The 19,208-nt window shown below is 37.3% G+C and overlaps 2 protein-coding genes across 7 annotated transcripts; both read right to left on the bottom strand.

The window, feature by feature from the left end:
- Positions 1–9: 9 nt before the first annotated feature.
- LOC113540968 (hyaluronan and proteoglycan link protein 3-like) lies at positions 10–5,612 on the bottom strand. 5 transcript variants are annotated; one of them, XM_026937681.3, is made up of 6 exons: positions 5,252–5,612; positions 4,386–4,461; positions 3,741–3,893; positions 2,865–3,233; positions 2,283–2,600; positions 10–872 (listed from the first exon to the last, which is right to left on the bottom strand). In XM_026937681.3, coding segments are annotated over exons 2-6 (1,125 nt in total). In that variant the 5' UTR covers positions 4,387–4,461; positions 5,252–5,612; the 3' UTR covers positions 10–588. The 5 variants fall into 5 exon arrangements, with proteins under 5 accessions (XP_026793482.3, XP_026793483.3, XP_026793480.3 ...); XM_026937682.3 differs by having other exon boundaries at positions 2,283–2,585; positions 5,168–5,612; XM_026937679.3 differs by having other exon boundaries at positions 5,168–5,612.
- Positions 5,613–6,262: 650 nt separating this feature from the next.
- mfge8a (milk fat globule EGF and factor V/VIII domain containing a) lies at positions 6,263–18,982 on the bottom strand. Of its 2 annotated transcripts, none has more exons than XM_053229458.1 (11): positions 18,865–18,982; positions 16,451–16,711; positions 15,486–15,611; positions 15,247–15,378; positions 11,199–11,312; positions 10,528–10,709; positions 10,243–10,398; positions 10,007–10,151; positions 9,222–9,424; positions 7,620–7,775; positions 6,263–6,529 (listed from the first exon to the last, which is right to left on the bottom strand). In XM_053229458.1, exons 2-11 carry the CDS (start codon positions 16,527–16,529, stop codon positions 6,386–6,388), a joined length of 1,437 nt encoding a protein of 478 aa, XP_053085433.1. In that variant the 5' UTR covers positions 16,530–16,711; positions 18,865–18,982; the 3' UTR covers positions 6,263–6,385. The 2 variants fall into 2 exon arrangements, with proteins under 2 accessions (XP_053085433.1, XP_053085432.1); XM_053229457.1 differs by lacking the exon at positions 18,865–18,982 and adding an exon at positions 18,712–18,751.
- Between the last annotated feature and the right edge of the window lie 226 nt (positions 18,983–19,208).

Consider the following 19,208-nt stretch of genomic DNA (forward strand, 5'->3'; position numbering starts at 1 on the left):
ATTCCTGTGATTAATTACAAGAAAATTAGCCTGGATCAATCTAAGCAGCTTTGTTTGTTTTTTTTTCAATTGGAAAATAAAAATCATTTTCAGGGAACAATTTGTTTTTTGTATTAGTTTAGTGTGTCTTGACATTTTTGTGAGGTTAGTAGGGTAAATATTGTCCCCTAAAGCTCCATGAATAATGCAAAATTAAAAGTTTATTAGTAAAAGTGTGTCAAAAAAGTTCCCTCAGCATCAGATGATTATTGACTAGAATGTCTGATCTTTCTGCAGCTAAAATTAATCAGATGGGATTTAATTGGAAAAATACAGTGTCCGTTTTCCCTTGTTGTAATAATTTGTCATCAAAAATTGAACTAGATACTTTACGTAATTAATATTTCTCCTTTCGACCTAAGCTATACAAAACAATCTGAGAGAGAATCTCAATTATATATGGACAATGTGTAAGCTTTAACTCTCAATAAAATTTGTCCTTCCATCTCTTCTCATCCAAGTTCTTAGAAAAGTCCAAGCATACAGTTGGATAAAAGGCTGTTGTACCTCTTATTTCACATTCAACAGGCACTAAGTGTCAAAGAGCCTTTACCTAGATCTATAGCAGTATACACCATGTTTGTGGTATGGAGAAGGAAAGCCAAAGCTACGGACTCCTGACTTCTGAGGACCACAGTTTGGGCGAGGGTTGCTGATTGGGTAGCGCAGACTTCCATCTGCCAGCCATCCTGCGTCACACTGATCCAGCTCCACAAACTTCCATGCTGCAAACAGCTGACCAACTTTGGCAATCTGAGCACCGTCGTCAATACAGGCCTGGACTGCCATGGTAAAGTTCAGCTTCTGGGGATGCTGCAAGAAGTACACTTGTCCTGGAGGAGAATAGAGCAATAGACCATTGTCAGGTTTATTACAGAACCATTTAGCATTAAATTTAAATTATATAGTGAGAAACAGCTTACTACATTTACTTGTCAGCATTTGTTATCACAGACTGAAAATAGCTTCGGCTCCACAGCTATCTGCACCAGTTATCTGCAAGCTAGCTATCTAACTAGATACAGCACTATACTAAGCTTCCCAGATAAATAGTTAGCTTTTGATAATGATAACCTTCTCAACAAAAGCTACTCAAATTTGGCTGGCCAAGTTTACTAACAAGCTAGCTATAGTCAGATTAAGGATCATGTAACCAAGCTAACATTAGTCTATAATATATGTTGATATAATGTCATACAACAATGAGTAAATAATGCTAACTAGTATATAGTTAACTTCTTTAGCCTGGTGGGAATTAGCAATGTTCATACTGGATGCAAATATATATTTCTATTTTCAAATATATAATATGATATAAATAAAAGTGTATATATATATATATATATATATATATATATATATACAAGTTGTCAAAGACATACTAGTGTTATGAATATTCAAGTATCAAGTAGTAGGAATAATTGAATGATCTCTATTGAGAGAGACCATATTTGCTTTTGGGAGTCGTCAGAATTTCTTATCAGAGTGCTGAGTGTGGCTGATGTCAGAATTTGTTATCAGAGTGAAGATAGCATTGGCTCCCTGGCTATCTGCAAATTAAACAAGGGGGAAAAAGTGTCTATGCGCAACAGTAACCAGCAACCTCAACAAAGCGCTATGCTAATATTGTCAGATAAATAAAAAAGTGAAGTGAAGTGAAAAAGTGAAGTGAAGTGACGTGTAGCCAAGTATGGTGACCCATGCTCGAAATTTGTGCTCTGCATTTAACCCATGCAAGTGCAGACACACACAGTAGTGAACACACACACACGCCGTATCGTAAATAGGTATCTTAGACAATGTTGTCTCTTCAGGAGAAGACTTTAGTAGCTAGACAAGTTTGATAACAAGCTAACAAAACTTAAAAGTTAGGTATCATGTAATTAAAACCAAGAGTTAACAAGCCAGTGTCAGCCAGTAGCCAAGATTTCTAGCAGGCCATTTCACACAATATAATAGTCAGACTAATGTTAGCTAGCTTGCTAGGTCTTAGTTTTGCTTATATGATACCTAACTTTAACCTAAATGGAAATTCATTTCCAAGCAGATATTAGCACAGATTCCATATTTTATATCATTTGTTGTAGTTATTCATGTATTTATTTTAGTCATGGAAGACACTTTGATGTTGTCATGAATAATTGAGCAGTCTCCACTGAAAGAAGATCATAACTTTCTTTACAAAACTCAACAGTAAAGTATTTCTCATAGTTATAAAGCTGAGAGGCAAAATTCAGTCTTACCCATTACAGCTGAGGTAAAACAGAAGACATCATAGTGGTTTCTATGTTTGTGCCTGGCTCCATAGCTGCGTACCCCAGGAGCCAGATCAAGGCCTCCACAAGGCTGTCGGGGCTGGACAATGGGGTACTGCACTGTGCCATCTGCCAGCCAGCCAGCGTTACACCAGTCCAGCCCTTCCTGCCAGGCAGCAAAGAGCTGATCGAATGTGGCGACAGCAGCATCTTGGTCATTACAGGCTTTTTGGGCTGCCTTGAAGGTTAGGTGGTAGCGGCCGTGATGAGGCTGGTAGGGAAACACCACACCTGAAACACATGGACCTAATCTATGATCAGCATGTCACAAGGTTAGACACAGAGACAAACATGGTAAGGTATTTCCTTTCATTCAGTAGAACTGATGAAGGACCTTAGACAGCAGGAGAAATGTCTTGACTTACTACTAATAGATATGTCAAATGTCTCTTTCATATAACTGAAAATCTTCTTAGACATGTTTAATAGGCCACATAATCTAATGAAGTTTTAAGGCTTGTATTTGTAAGAAAAATGATAACGCTTGTATTTGAGAAGCGTAGTTCGCACCTCTGAGCCCCAAATCCACTGTTGCGCTCTCGTCCTCCAACCCATCGATAACCTCACATCGATACTGTCCACTGTCCTTCAGGCTCACATTGGTGATAATGAGTGAAATGTCTCCTTGGACATCCTTCTGAAGATGCACTCGATCTTTAAACTCTCCGAAGCTTCGTTGACGGTGACCAATAGACACAAACACATCGGACTCTTGGTCCCCGGAGAGTGGTAACAAGGACCATTTCACCCTCACCCTCCGTGGGCTGATTAATGGAGGCTCATACCAGAACCGGCAGGGCAGGGTGACATTACTGCCCCTCACAGCAAACACAGAGTGCTGCTGAGCCTCAACTCGCAGTTTTACGCCAGTGAAGTGAACTGTACCCAAAAAAAAATAATTAGAGATCAAACAGGATATCCTCACGAAGTATGTGTGGCAGTCTGGGAAAACCCATTGGATCTAGCTGACCTGTGGCAAACAGCCAAAAAGATGCAAAAGCTGGTTTTGACCATAATTGATTTTTTCTACCTATAACATACTTTGACAACTAAATCTGCAGTCACAGTGTAATCCCCAAATACAATTATATATAGTATATAGTAGGAAATGTCCAAATGTCACTATATGAAGGGTTTTCACAGGCTACCACATATATATAAATGTAGAAAAACTGCTGTGCTGGCTTTTGCCTCCTAGTTTGAAAACTTGTCCAATATACTGTATTTTTATTATGTAAAATAATCTAAAATATCCAAGCAAACATTTTGTTTAAAAAGTAGAAAATCTTTTCTTTTTATCTTTTCCATAAATGTAGTAACTGCTTTTGTAAAATTACCACTATCAATAGAAATACTATTTTTCAACAGGCACTCCCATAAACATACTTTCTCCATTCCCATTTCCATTGAAGATGTCTTGGTAGAAGAAGCCATTGGAAAAAGTGGAGGCTGTATGGCAAGTGCAGAGTACTTGCAGGATAAAGGCCAGTAGAGTGTGCACTTTTCCCATTTGGAACAGTTCTCTTGGAAATCCTCCCACTAAAACAGTGATTACAAAACTATTTAGGTAATAAAAAAGAAGTCTTTTTGAAATCACAGCATCGCCCCCAAAGAGAGTTAATACCAACCAAAGCAAAGCCAAGAAAAAGAAAAGTAAAAATACAAAATAGAAGAAATCAGAAGAACATAAAAAGCTCCTCTTTGCTTTGATAATAATTTAAACATTTCACACTCTTTACTGGCATAGTAAAGTCTGGCACAGTCTTACTGGAAAGAGTTGACAACTTTACAGTAACTAGTTGTGAGGTTATGATGTATTCTGACAGGTTATGCAACTTAATTGTGCAGTATTTAGCATAAAAGTTCCATAATTCATTAATTAAGCTAGACTGTTCCTCAATCATATATATCACAATAAAGCTAATTTCATAAGCAACTACGATAAAAATATTACAAAGACACATAACAACAATATTAAACTGCTTTATCAGACTCTAACAAGCATAACATGTGATCCACATGTTTACTCACTCTGTGGTCTTTAATTGCACTTTCCTGAGTTCTTGTAGCTGGCTTTAAACACAGGTTTACTAATGCTGAGGTGACACTGAGGCGAGGGGATGGAAAGAAGACATAAGAAAGACAAGACACGGGGCAAGAGGTCATTTAAAGCCCTGCTAGAGGAGGATCCTCTGACTTTAATATATTCAGATACGTCAGACGAGAGAAAAGAATCTTCACAGCAACAGGAAATTGACTTTGTTAGCTACATTTAATTAAGCTAAATAATAGAATAATACTGGGTGTTACAAACATTTCACCCTTACTATATTACAAATTCAAAAACATTAATTCATGGAAAACTAGCAGGTTTAACTGCAGTATTTACCCAGACCCAATGAATTGTAATACTACGGGCAATTGTAAAATCCATTAGGAAGTTAGATGAGGAATTGTTTTCTTGTTCCCTCAATCTAGGGATTTTCGTCTCTCATTTCTGCTGACATTTTTTTTCCTCCTTTCTGATGATGAGTTCATTGTTATGGTTCATTTGTTACTATAGTCTGAACCATAACAGATGAGTTCATCAGGAAACAATTGTCATACAGTACTGAAAGAAGAGAGACATCTTGCTTGCCACAAAGTGTCCACAAATCTAATAACAGGGTAAGACAGTGCCAAGAAGATAATAATAGCTTTGCTGAATTGCAGTATCATGTAGCTGGTCTAGGTCCTAAGTGCCATTTGAAAAAAATTTAAATAATAAAGAAAAAAAAATCACACAATTAAACAAATTTTTAATTTAATCTTACCTCCTTCTCTCTTTTTGTAATTACAAGACTCAAAATCTGCAAGGACTCAAACATAAAGAGCTGCGTCTCACCACCAGTACCTACCAGAGCAGACTGCAAACACCTGGGCAGATACCAATCTGAAACTCCAGAAAAAAAAAAAAAAAGAAGGGGCTTAGCTGATTCGTCAGCTGTCCGTTTCAGAGCACATCTTGATTCCCCCCGTCTGTCCTCACATACAGAGAGCCATTACGTGGGTTTAGAGGGTGGTGTGTATACACTCACAGGATCAGATGAAAGGCTTTGCTCCAGGGTAGGAATGCTGATCGGGTGCAGGGAGCTGAGGAGGAGCCTGTAATTTGTGTAATAAAGTTTAGACCACGAAGGCCTCGGCTGTAAATGTTAATATAATCTCCTGCATTTGCCAGCTGTAGTATGGCAACGTTTCTAAGAGGTGATGCAAACAAAGAAATGGGATTCTTGCAAGTCTGAAAAAGGCAAGACTCTGTTCCCGATACTGAAGCACTCTAATTGGGAATTTGCGCAATGAACGAATTGCGCAATGAAAGTGCTTTATATAATCACACAAAGAGAAGCAGCAATCCTTAACCCATTTATTAAGAATGGCTGTTAATGAGAAACATACAGTACATTTTATAAAAAGTAAAAAAAATCAACTTTCTACACTGTATGAATTTGGTTGTTTAAACTGTAAATACTGTATATACAAAGCAACATGTGGATTAGAAATCAGAAATTGTACTAAAAATGCATTGGGACACTTTTGTATTTACCAACAAATTAAATTATATTCATATTGATTTGCCTCAATTTCTAAATTCTCTTAATTTATTGCACAATCCCTGACTACACATAGTCTTTGTCCAAAATCATAACCTAAAAAGGAATATGGACATGAGGCTGATTACTGGGGACCAGAATACATGCTTGGAGGACTGGTTAATACATTCATGAACTATATGAATGCATTAATATCACTAAAACTTCACAATATAAAATTCACAAAAAAAGTGCAAGTATTAGTCTAGGCATATTAGCAACAGATACCAAGATGAATTACCAGATTTATAATTCTAAATCAGCCAGACAATCCAGTCAGTACAATTTATTCTTTATTCTTAGCTGAACCATTAACACACAGTGACTGCTTATATATATGAAGATGACAATACACACTCAGGTGCTGGGTAAAACATGCCTTGATCCTCTTCATGATCTCTAAGCATCACAGCCCAGCAGCTCCATCCTTAAAGTGATGCGTTCATGCCACTCCCAAGGCAGGAAGCGCACAAATCGGGCAAAGAAAGGTGGTTCAAACAAGTTCTTTTTGTGTGTATTGTTGTCAATGTTGCCTTGGAAAATCTGAATCAGAAAAGAAATCTTGGTGAGTCTATGGTGATACATCCTGTTACATAATAGGTTTGGGTTTTAAACTTCTTTCAGGCACACTGGAAACATGAAAATGAATGATATTAATGCATAAAGAGCAGTATTACTGCTTCTCACAACAAGAACAATAAGACATAAGCTTTTCCTTAGAGCTACAAAGTAAACAATGCTGAGAGGATCTTCAGAAAGAGAGACTGACCATAAACTCACAGAACTAAAAAAAAAAAAAAAAATACAACTGTCATGGAATGTCCAAGCTAGAGCAAAATAGGAAACTGAAGACAAATATACAACGCAAGAAACCACTGGCATCCCTTAAACATAGCAAAAACTTGAACTCAGTTACCAAACCACACCCATTCAGATCAAAAATAAAGATTACACATTATTCCCAAGATATATCCCCAATATTTCTTTAATAACAGAATATGTAAGGAATAAAAGACTCCAGCACGTGGGGTTATAGAAACATAATCAACAACAGGAAGCTGATTGCGTTCCAATAACAACATGTCCTGAAGTGTTTCATTCCGATTTTGATTTTTTTAAATGACACATCCTATTTTTAACTGTTTACAGTTATATTTAATGTTGTAATTATGGAACGTCCACAAGACAACTCAGTTCCTGTTATAGCTTACGTTATATAAACAGTCATTTCATTGGCAGCTTCTCTTTTTTTTCTCTTTTGTGTCATTTTACCAAGATTGTTACAAAGTGCTAACAAATAAATGTTTCTCCTTACAGAAAGCCTCACCATACCAATGATTTTTCTTTGTTAAATAACTAGATGGTTTTTAAATCCATTTATCATTAGCCTTATTTTATGTGGAGTGTCCACCTTACAAGTCTCTGTGAATGAGTTTTTATTGTTGAAACAATAATGTATTAGAATGAGTGCATTAATATAACCCTATGTTTATATAATAAGTGATTTGAATACTGTCAGAACTGCTGATAGAGGAAATTTATCAAAACCCTCTGACCAATCAGATTTGACACAACAGTGCTGTGGTATAAGAAACAAAAAAAGAGAAACAAAAGAAAGACAACATTAACTAACCTTATCTGTTCTGTTCGTTGCATCTTTTACAATGCTCCATGACTGGCCATCATCGCTGTATGCAATCTTAAAGGCAGACACAAACTGCACAACGCCAAAGTCTTTCGCTCCCTGAGTGATGATGCCTGTGATTCTTTTAGGCTTCTCCAAGTCCAGCTAATGAAGACAGAACATGAAAGACAGTAAGGTGTTGATAAACAGCAGTGAACCCATGGTATAATCTCTGTAAATAAACCCCAATGTAAAAGGAATTATAAAATTACAAAATACACACTGCACTAATATACTTTAGGCAATAACAATTCTAACACTTATAGGGGCAGATTTACTAAGAGATACACTCTTTACACACATTTAAGCAAACAACTGAATTAAACACCTAAAAATAATGGATATGCAAATGAACCTAATTAACATACAGTTGTTGCAATACACTATATGAGATGTATATGTATCTGCAATAATGAAAATCAATATTGATTTTTATGAAATATATCTACTGTATATTTTGAAGGGTGGCTTGCTGTCACCTTACAGCCCTGTTCGATCTTGAGCTTGTGTTTCCGCTCACCTCTAAAAACATGCATGTAGGTGGATTGGCTATACTAAACTGCCCTTAGGTGTGAATGAGTGTGTGAATGTTTGTGTAAATGGTGCCCTACGATGGACTGGCATTCCATCCAGGGTTTATTCCTGACTTATGCCCAGTGTTCCTGGGATAGACCCCACCATGATCCATCATGATCCTGACCAGGATAACGCAGTGACTGAAGATGAATAAATGAATGAATTTATTCAAAAGAACTAGACAGTGCAGTGGAGAGAGCGAAATTGTATTTTAGAAGCTAAGGCCAGTGTATGGTAAAAACAACATGGATAGGCTTACGCAATGCAGACACTACATAACTACTTTTAGTTTGGGCTGCACATTTTTCAATATCTGCCAAACACTGTATATTAATGTAGAAATACTCATTAAGTCAAGGAATACAAAATACCTAGTCTATCTATCTTATTAGTAAGTAATTTCTGTCTTGATAAATCAGAATAATTCATTCCTGGTCATGAAATGCACATGGACATTTGGAGAACATGCGAAACTCCTATCTCCTTCATTATGATGATCTCTGCCCTGTATTTAGGCTTTAGGAGGAACCATCTCATAAATGCATATGTAATGTGGCAAAAGCACAAAACAATAGGGACTTTCATGTTATTATGGGTGCTAAATTTACAAATGTTATTTTTTAACTCCCAAAAACTATTGTTTTCGAATAATGCAAAACATTGGTCAGCATATGATTTGTGCAGGTATTTTAACCCTTAAAGCCTCAGCTTATTACTCATTCATTCATATGAAAGCATAATTATTCTGAAACTACTATGAAATATTCAAGTAACTACAATGAAACAAATAGGAAAGTGTGTAGTTAAGGAGAGTGAGAAATGTAAGTTTTGACCTAGTTGAGTTTAACGGGTTAATCCAGCAATGTATGATAAAACAAATAAATGACCAAAGCCATTACATTTGCAATACAGCAATACAATTATTTTGTTGTCTTTTTAATGTGAACTTAAAGACTTAAAAGAAGCACAAGTCACCTGAAGCCACTCAGTGCGGTTGTTGCTGGCTGGCGACCAGGCGTTGGTTTTGCCCTGCTTGTCCAGGCGAGCATAGTGCGGAAGCCATGTAAACGCATCAATGCCCCAGGTGCGGAAAGCGCTGGAAGCCGACAGCTGGTTGTCTGAGATAAGACGAGACTTCATACCCAGGGACTCAGTGCAGCCTACAGCATTGGAGTAGACTGTAAACAGAAAGATGGAAGAGAAGGAACAATGATAGATATGCTGGCAAATGCAAAGAATAACACACTAATGAAACAGCACATGAAAGTGAGAGATCAATTTCAGCTGCAATTTGGGAGTAAGAACTAATGGATAGAGATAAATATAGAATATCTATGGGGAAAAATGGTATGAATAAAGTAAGAAAGCACTAGGGTAGGAATATAGGGTAGGAAATACTAAAAAAACCCACTGAATTTATATAAAATATATAAGTGTAATAATAAATAATAAATGAAACAATGTAAAACACACACACATTCATATGACAGTAAAAAAAAGTAAAAAAAAAAAAAAAGTTAAAAAAAAAAAAAAAAGCTATTTAATCTATTAAACAAGGGATATTTTAGTCTCCCCTGTTTAACTTTTGCACACATTTCTAACATTTTTAGGAGACTATAACATGATTCTGATGCTATGTAGAAAAAAATTCACACTTAAACTGTCTTTTAAAGTTCCAGACGCTATTAAAAGTGACTGGCGTATATTGCTGTAAGTCTGCTCAAAGCAAACATGATTCTTTAATCAGTAATCTGAATTACTGTTGAGTTCACAGCCAACCAGCTCCAGGCGCAGAGTGCATGCTTTTCGGCACACCACAGGGATGATGCGAATGTACCGAGCCACAATTGGGGGGTCAAACAGGTTCGTCTTGGTGCCGTCATTATCAGTGTTCCCAATAAACACCTGCAGGAATGCAAGAGAGATGTAAATACCAAAGTAAACCACAGAAAAAGAGAAAAAAGAGACAGAGTAATGCATTATCTACGCTACTCACCTTGTCTTTCCTCTGGCCAGCAGCTCTGTACATCGTGTACATTTTGCCATCAAAGCTGGATGCCACCTTAAAGGACTTGATAAACTCAGCTGTGCCCATGCGACTGGCTCCCTGTGTGATGACGCCAGTGAGACGCATCTTCTTCTGTAGATCGATCTGAAAGACCAGGCAGCATTAAGAAAACAAATCTCATCTAAAATGCATTCATTTTCTGGATCAACAGAACATAAGCAGCACAAATGATAATGTGAGACCACAGATTGTCCCAGTGATATTTCTAACAACCTCAAGCCAAGGGTTCTTGTCATGGGGGTCTGAACTCCAAGCGTTGACGAAACCTTGGTTGTTGAGGCGGGCGAGCTCAGGTCCCCAGCGCTGCAATCCCAGAATGCCAAAGTGCACTGAGGAGGCAGAGATCTGGGACTCGACAATTCCCCCTTCCTCCATTCCTAACAAAGAGATACAGCCTGCCACAGCAATGGAGATAGATTAGCTCCACATCTGTACTGTGATATATAATATAAAGCAATGCTTTGGGTGTTGTATAGTTTTAAAAAAAATAAACTTAATTTGCTGTATAACTATCTGGCCCCTTTAGAAATAATAATAATAATAATAATAATAATAATAATAATTTTTTTGTTAATGTAACAATAACACAAACTTTTTATAATGCTTGATCTTATCTCCCAGGAACCATTGTGTGAGAAATGTTCTAGTAACACTGTGAAGCAACCAATTGCATGTTTATAGAGCATTATAGGAATGCTATTTTTATGACATTATAACCCATCCAACATTCTGATAACATTCTCTATTAGCTGGAATTTTTTTTTTTGGCAAAGAAACATTCAGGCAGATTATTCAGGTGAAACTTTTTACCCCTAATACAAGATAAACATAGGAAAAATTTAGTGGGTGGTCATTATTCGTATACTGATCAGTACTATGCTTACTTAGCTGGCATTGCTTCCCTACGTAGGGAGAAGGGCACTGGCATGTGTAGTCTCCATCCAAGTCACGACATACGCCTCCATTCTTACATGGCTGGTTATCACAGTCATTCACATCTGTAAAAATTGTGAGTTATCTTAGTTCATTTAAAAGTAGGTTGTAAGGCAGTAGTTTGTAAGGCAGTATTCTGTAAGGCGGAGGTTTTGATCACACAAAATCACTGTAGGAGCTGTGAAATGAGTGATAGTGAACTCTCTGAGTTACCCACTTTTAAACTTCCATCCAGGGTCATTTAATCAGGTCAGCTATGTGTACGATATATATTTGGTGAGTGAGCCATGAGTGAGAGCAGTACAATGCAGACACTGTGTGCTTTTGCAGCTGGATGCAGGTGCTCCATCTTCCCGTAAATGAGTTTATGATCTTCTGGGACAGTGTACTCTCTGTGTCCTGCTGTGGGATGGACAATGTCTACTGTACACGAACCATCTAGAAAGCTTACAATAGGCTGTAGAGCTGGATGTTTGCGAAAGGCAAACATTCACCAGTTTTCTGAATGTAATGAGAATTTGGGCTCGCAAATCTTTTCTCTTTACGCTTTATAACAGGTGGTCATTTACTTAATGACTGTTTTCAAACAGGCACCATTGCAGGAATGTGGTGACAAACAGAGGAAAGTCTGGGAATGCACAGTGCAGGGTCATGACCTCAGATAAAACCAGGAGCAATCATGGGCAATGCAACATCTGCACAAGGCATGACTGCAGTAGAGATACCAGATAAAACCTATTAAACGTGTGCTTTAAATAGAATTAAGAGGATGACATTCTGTGCTTCACTTGGCCTGAGGTAAGGCTAAACTATAAAAAGCTACGATACCTAGATCCCTACATGGACAAAACAGCCTTCTGGTATATTTTACGTCATCTTGAATTGTTCATGGAGAATTGCAGCCTAATTCTGTAATGTAGAAGAAGATTACTCTTGCCTCCTTCCTAGCATGGAGAACTCCATTTATACATGTATGCATCTACTGTATTATGCATAAAGTTTAGAGTGCATTATTATTTTTTTTTCCCCTCTCACACAGAAAGACACACACACACAAACACACACACACACACACACACAGGAGGCCTTGAGGTAGACAAGGAGAAAAAGAGGGGCTCAGAAAAGCTCTAAAGTAAATTACTTTGCTATTTTAATTACTTTTTAAAAATTATTTTAAAATTTAATTTAACTGTCCTTGTTGTTGAAGCTCTTTAAATAAATGTGTCAAAGTATTCTTGTATTTTTGGATGGATTTATTTTATCCAAGAATCCTCACACTAGCTAAGAGCTGATCACTGATCCTTAAATTAGCCACTCAAATAAAAACAAATCTGTGTAATCTGGGATACCATGTTTATTTGTTTTATTATGCTGGATATTTATTTGTCAATGAATAAATATGTCTATTTTTAGTGTGCAATTTGCAAGCTATACTATTACAAAAAATATGACAGTAAACAAAATCTCCATTTAATCTTAAGACCGTGCTTGGTTTGTTTGTGTAATTCGTTTAACACTCCAAATGACACACAATATTACAGACCCATCTCCTTTATACCTTTACATCTCAATTTAAAGGAGATGGGTCTATAATATTGTGTGTCATCTGGAGTGATAATGTATTGGAGTAACGAATTACACAAATAAACCAATAAAACCTTGCAAGCTTCCAGCAATATGTACATATACAGTAGCTTGCACCTCAGACCAGAAAACAGGACTTCTGTCATTATTCTGAATTTTTTTATGTAGCCAAAATACATCCCCCTCTAGAAACTTGATTAAATATAAACAGATTAGTTTTAACAAAGTCTAAAATGTTGCAATATTCTCTAGTTCCAATTTTTTTTCTTTTTGTTTGTTTTCCTGTAATTTCCAGTAGTCACCACTAAGTGGCAGTTTGTTCTGGAAATCACCAGTGTAATCCAAAAAAAAAAAGGCCCATTCTACGCCAAAGAAGACAGGGTGAAAGGGTGTATTTATCATAGGCTTAAGAGTCTGCAGTCTTAAACAAACCCCAAAAGACCCTAATCTACCTTCATGCTTCTTGTCAGCACCAACAGTTCTGTTCTAAAAACTCCTAAGAGGATTGATGGGACCTGAAAACAGCTTGGCCTCAAGCCCAGATCACCTTCCCACATGCAAAACACACAGACACAAACATTTAATCTGGGTCAGAGGTGTTTCTGAAGAAGAGCTAAAACTGTCTATATGTTGGAGACTACTGGACATCAGAAGTATTATTTAAATTAAATACTATGAACTGCTTTAGAAGATTTTCCTGGATGTTGTCAAAGTTTTCCAGGAACTCACTAAATCCCTCTTTTATATTTAGAGTAAAAGTTCTGGAACCATCTGGATGGCCAAAGGCCCAGACTGGGATGTGCTACTTTACTATAAAACCTCTTAAGAGTTGATTACAGCTTGACTAATTACACTGAAGCTACAGCAGCTGTCCTGTGTAATGCTAATGCTCCGTCATTGCCAGCAGTAGGGACGGTAAAAGACATTAAAATATGGGTAGAATGTACTAGGGATATTTGATTACAGTGAATGCTCCAGTACACAGTGTGGCTAATAACATTAAAAATAAAAATGTTAATAATGTCTAAACATAACCATTTACATTGCTTGCTACACTTGAAAAATGAAAAATATACACATACAGAATACACTGTATGTACAGTGCAATTATAATAAATGTTAAAAAAAATCACAATGCCTGATGGTCCCACTTTAATTAAATTCCAGACATTCCCTAAGGATACACAACAGATTGAGGGCTTATTTCCAATGTTTTGTACTGCACTTTCTGCAGAAGCGGCTATGACATATTTGAATCTGTGTTTAAAATTACATTTACAGAGCATAACGGGGGAAAAAACAGCAAGACAAGCCAGGACTGGAAAATCATGACAACGCCTATTATTTACAACTCCCCCTAGTCACAGTGCTCTCTAAACACAAGTGTACATTCTACATCCTGGGTGCGTCCATCTTACGATGATTATAGATGGGCCGCTGAATATCACAAACTGGAATAAATACTACGCCAACTTAAGTGTAGTAGAAATGCTCTTGCTGTAGCCGGCTTGGAAAAGAGTGTCAGAAGAATACTGCTGATTTCAGAACTGTGACCCAGTTTAGTTGTTGATGAACTGTACATGATGTTTACCACACACTTCTTCAGCACCAGTATAATAAATAAAGCACAGACAACATAAGTAATTATTTGAGTGCCAGTGTAAACAGTTTAGGTGATAACTATGCAATTTGCTGTAGGAAAATCCTTAATTAAGTCTCGAATATGAACATATGTGAGCACTATGTAGCCACAGTCCATGAAGTGTCTGATATCTTTGTACACTTTTTTGTCCACAAGCTTCAGAATCTTGAAGGTTGCAGTCTGATTGGCTATTTGAACTTCTATGCACTTCCATTCACCAAATAATAATAATAATAATAATAATAATAATAATAATAATAATAATTTGAACACCAGAGGACAATAAGCTTTTCAGAGCAAGATGTACTCACTGGAGGTTTACACATTTCTGTATTTAAAAGTTATTAAAGAGTTTTTTAAGCAGTTAGTGAATGGTGAGTAAATGAGAAATCTCATGTTTGTTGAAGAGCTACTGGAAAAGGTCTGTCATATTGCTTCCTTTAGTTGGCCATGTTTACTGACTAAACGTATCAGACTCTAGCAAATGCTAGAGCTAGTGCAAGAGCTAGTGTTAGTTAGTTGTTGCTTTTGTGTGTGTGTGTTCTGTTTGTTCTGTGCCGTATAGTGTTATGTGTTATTTTACCTGAGCAACAAGCATTTCAATGTAAATATGTCTTGACATACTGTGTAAAGTATACATAACCTTGGCTTAACTTGACTTGGCAAATGCAATGCAAATTGTAAATTACAAGACTAGTGCCACTGTATGTACTGCTGCCATCAAGGTCAGTTGTTGTAATCAAGGTCTTTTTATAATAAGATGGTATACTCACTTATTTGGCAGTTGACGCCCTCAAAGCCAGACTGGCATTTGCAAACATAGCCATTAAAAACGTCTCCCCGTCTGGAGTTTGCAATCACCTCGCACTCGCCATCGTTTTTACATGGGTTAGGGCTGCATGGACCTGACAGGACACATTTGTGAACATGTCTAAAACTTGCGCATTTCATTTAAACACTGCTACTTTAGTTTTAAATAGATTTAATCACATAAACATGATGTGACAGTTACCACTCTCTTTGGCAGTACAGGTGTCTCCTGCAAATCCTTCAGCACAGATACAGACAAAAGGTTCCTCTCCGATGCCAGTCACACATGTCCCGCCATTATGGCACAAGTTCACCTCACAGTAGTCTCCTAAGAGGACATGAGAAGTTAACTCATTTTGGATTTGAAGCAGGAACTGAGCGCTCTTTTGACATGTTTTCAGAAGGGATTGACTGGTCCTGAATGCTAAGTTTTGAGGGAGAATAAAAGGCGAACAGGAGGGGAAAGTTTTTCAAGCTGCTCAATTAGAGCAGGACAGTACAAAAGGGGTCCGAGCTGTGAGCAGCATGTCCAATGGGGCTGGTGTATCTGCATACACTGACATAAACCACAGGCGGCAAACATATATTAATTATTATTTAATATTCATGCTTTAATACTGAAAAAAGCAAAGATAGCTTTCAGTAGTGATGCTGGTAATTGGCTGTTTTAGAGAATGTGAGAAAATTTATGTCAAATTTCCAGATTCAGTTTTATGCCTATAAAAGACAAATCTAAAGATGCACAAGTTACACAACACATGCTGGGAAGTCTGTAGGAAGGATAGGTGTACAACTTCTGGCTTATATAAGGTTACAATACAGGAAAGAGGATGTGTAAGACAACTTACACAACATAAACATATATAAAACGACAGAATACACAATGAAATATAATTACAAGGGCATGTTACACTGGCAAGTGCTATATAATTACTAATATAGTTTGGGTTAATCACATCACCACTCATGTCCAATTTTAAGGAATATCAGAAAGAACATTAAAAGTAAATACATTAAATCACTTTAAAGACTACATGTAATTTAGCTACTCCATAGTCTGGTGAGCCAATAATGCAATATTCAGCAAAACAGAGAATAAAAACTAGAGCACAAAATACATGACATAAAACACAATCAAAAGCTGATACTGACTGGCTAATGACTTACCATTGACAGTCCAAACACAGCAAATAATGAAACTTGCAAGGATAAAAGTAGAGGAGCAATGGACACTTCTCAGCCTCATATTGTTTCAGCCCTGACAGTTTCTTTCCACTGACGTCTCTCCAGGGTTTCTTTTGCCAAGAGGAGTGGAGCAAATCTATGGACTGGAGTCAGGATTAACTCTGTGGACTGGAGCTGGGATTAACTCTGTGGACTGGAGCTGGGATTAACTCTGTGGACTGGAGCTGGGATTAACTCTGTGGACTGGAGCAGGGAATAAAAAGTTAAAAAAAAAAATAAAAGGCTGGAGTAAAGAACAAATTTATGTGCTGAAGTAATGAATACACCTATGGACCAGAGCAAAGAATAAATCTACACTCACTGTCCACTTTATTAGGAACACCAGTACACATGCACATTTATGCAGTTATCTAATCAGCCAATCATGTGACAGAAGTGCAATGCAAAAAAATCATGCAGATACACGTCAAGAGCTTTGGGTAACATTCACATCAAACATTAGAATGAAGATAAAGTGTGATCTCTGTGACTTTGATCGTGGCATGGATATTGGTACCAGATGGGCTCTTCTGAGTATTTCAGAAGCTGATCTCCTGGGAATTTCACACACAACAGCCTCTAGAGTTTACACAGAATGGTGCGAAAAACAACAAACATTGAGTAAGCGACAGTTCTGTGTGTGGAAACACCCCATTGATAAGAGAGGTCAGAGGAAAATGGCCAGATTGGTTCAAGCTACCAGGAAAGATATAGTAACTCATATAATCAGTCTTTACAACCGTGGTGAGCAGAAAAGCATCTCAGAATGCACAACACATCAAACCTAGAGGTGGATGGGCTACAACAGCAGAAGACCACATCAGGTTCCACTCCTGTCAGCCAAGAACAGGAATCTGGGGCTATCATGGGCAAAGGCTCCCCCAAACTGGACAGTTGAAGATCAGAAATAAAAAATCACCTGGTCTTTTTCCAGTCTTCAACTATTTGTGATTGTTTGTAGTGATTGTAGACTGATTGTAGTTTATATATCTACTAGAGCTAGACTATCAACACTGTAATAACACTAAAAAACACTGCATTCAGTTCCTTTGTTATATTGGGCAGTAAAAGAGTTAAAGCAGCAATTATAGCTGTAAAACTGCAGCAGTGACATTACACAGTAAAATACTTTTACCAGTATGTAATCTCAAAAGAATACAGATTTGCCTTCTATAGTAAAATAAAGCAATAATTCCCAAGAAGCCGTGGTTTACAGTGATTTTAGAACAGCTAAAGGGCGTTGTTAGGCACGACACCCCTGAGCTGCTGTAAAATCACTGTAAACCATGGCTTCTTGGGGCTTATTGCTTTTATAAAACAGTTACTACATATACCTGGCAAGGTTTCATAAAATAAACACACAGCAACAAAAAATGCAATAATTTATTGATAGCAAATAATCATTCTTCCGCCAAGCAATGTAGTTCTTCAGCAACATTTAGAAGAATGGTTGCCAAGCAACACACTAATTATAAACGCTTTATAATCGGTTATATTCTCCAGTCCAACACTTTTCAGCTTGATATCAACCGCCTTTACTCAAAGTGGAAGAGCTTCATCATATGTCTGAGCCCCACATTTGACCATGTAACAGAATGGGTGAAGTGAGCTAGCAAAAACAAAACAACTAGCATTGTAGTCTGGTTTGTTACTGTGTATTATCACGCTGCCAAACTGTACTGTATTTTTAAAAGAAAACATGGCTGTTGAATAACAGACGGTCTCTTAGTTGTTGTTGTTGTTTTCCAGAAACTGATATTATTAGCATAACAAATGCAAAAATGCAGCTCTTCAGTTTCTCTCTCATTAATTTCAGCATGTCTCCTTTCTTTTTTTATCTTCCTCCTCTATCCTGTCCATCTCTTTCAACCACTCATCCACACTTATTCCACCCAGTAAATCAAAATTCACAACAAAATCGGACATTTTGAAGCAATGTCTTGGGCGCAGTAATACTGAAGTAATGAGGTCACAGGTGTGTGTTTACAGAGGATTAACGCGGCTCAGCCAATCAGAATCATGGACCGGAACTATCCGTTTTATAATACGGTACAATGCGCTGCTAGTGTGAAGGAACATTACAGTAGGAATGCTGTAAATATTAATTACAGAAACCACATGCAACTCTGCTGTTAGTAAGATACTGTAGATTTACAGTGTAAGGTTAGAGTTAGGAGCATAACAGAGGTGTTTAGCTTGCTCACAGGAGCACGTGACCTGGTCTTGAGGACCATCCGTGGCTTCTACACTGGGTCTAAATGCATACAGCCATCACAGAACTTCACATTATCACCAGAATCTGAACAAAACAAGCTACTTGTTACTTATATTTCGAATTCCCTGACTCTCTGACTTACCTGACCAGAAAGCTGGAGTGCTGCTCGGCATCAGTGCATCTTTAAAGCAGCGCGAGTAACGGCCAAAATATTACTAACAAGAGATGGAGGAAGGGGCGGGGCTTCCAGAGAGGGTCCGTTACTATCGCAGAGTCCAAAACATCTGTGCAACTGTCAATCAAACCAGGTGTCGATTGGCTCATCTGCCGTTTTCATTTAAAAAAGATATATTTTAGTGTAATTTATACACAAAATTACAAGTGATTACAAGCTGCATGAAGCTAAAATGAAATGGCTCAACTTTATCATATTCATCAAACATGAACTTTTACACTAGCTTTAAATGATTTAAGAATGAATTATAG

This window comes from Pangasianodon hypophthalmus, chromosome 25 (assembly GCF_027358585.1).
Source record: "Pangasianodon hypophthalmus isolate fPanHyp1 chromosome 25, fPanHyp1.pri, whole genome shotgun sequence".
NCBI lineage: Eukaryota > Metazoa > Chordata > Actinopteri > Siluriformes > Pangasiidae > Pangasianodon > Pangasianodon hypophthalmus.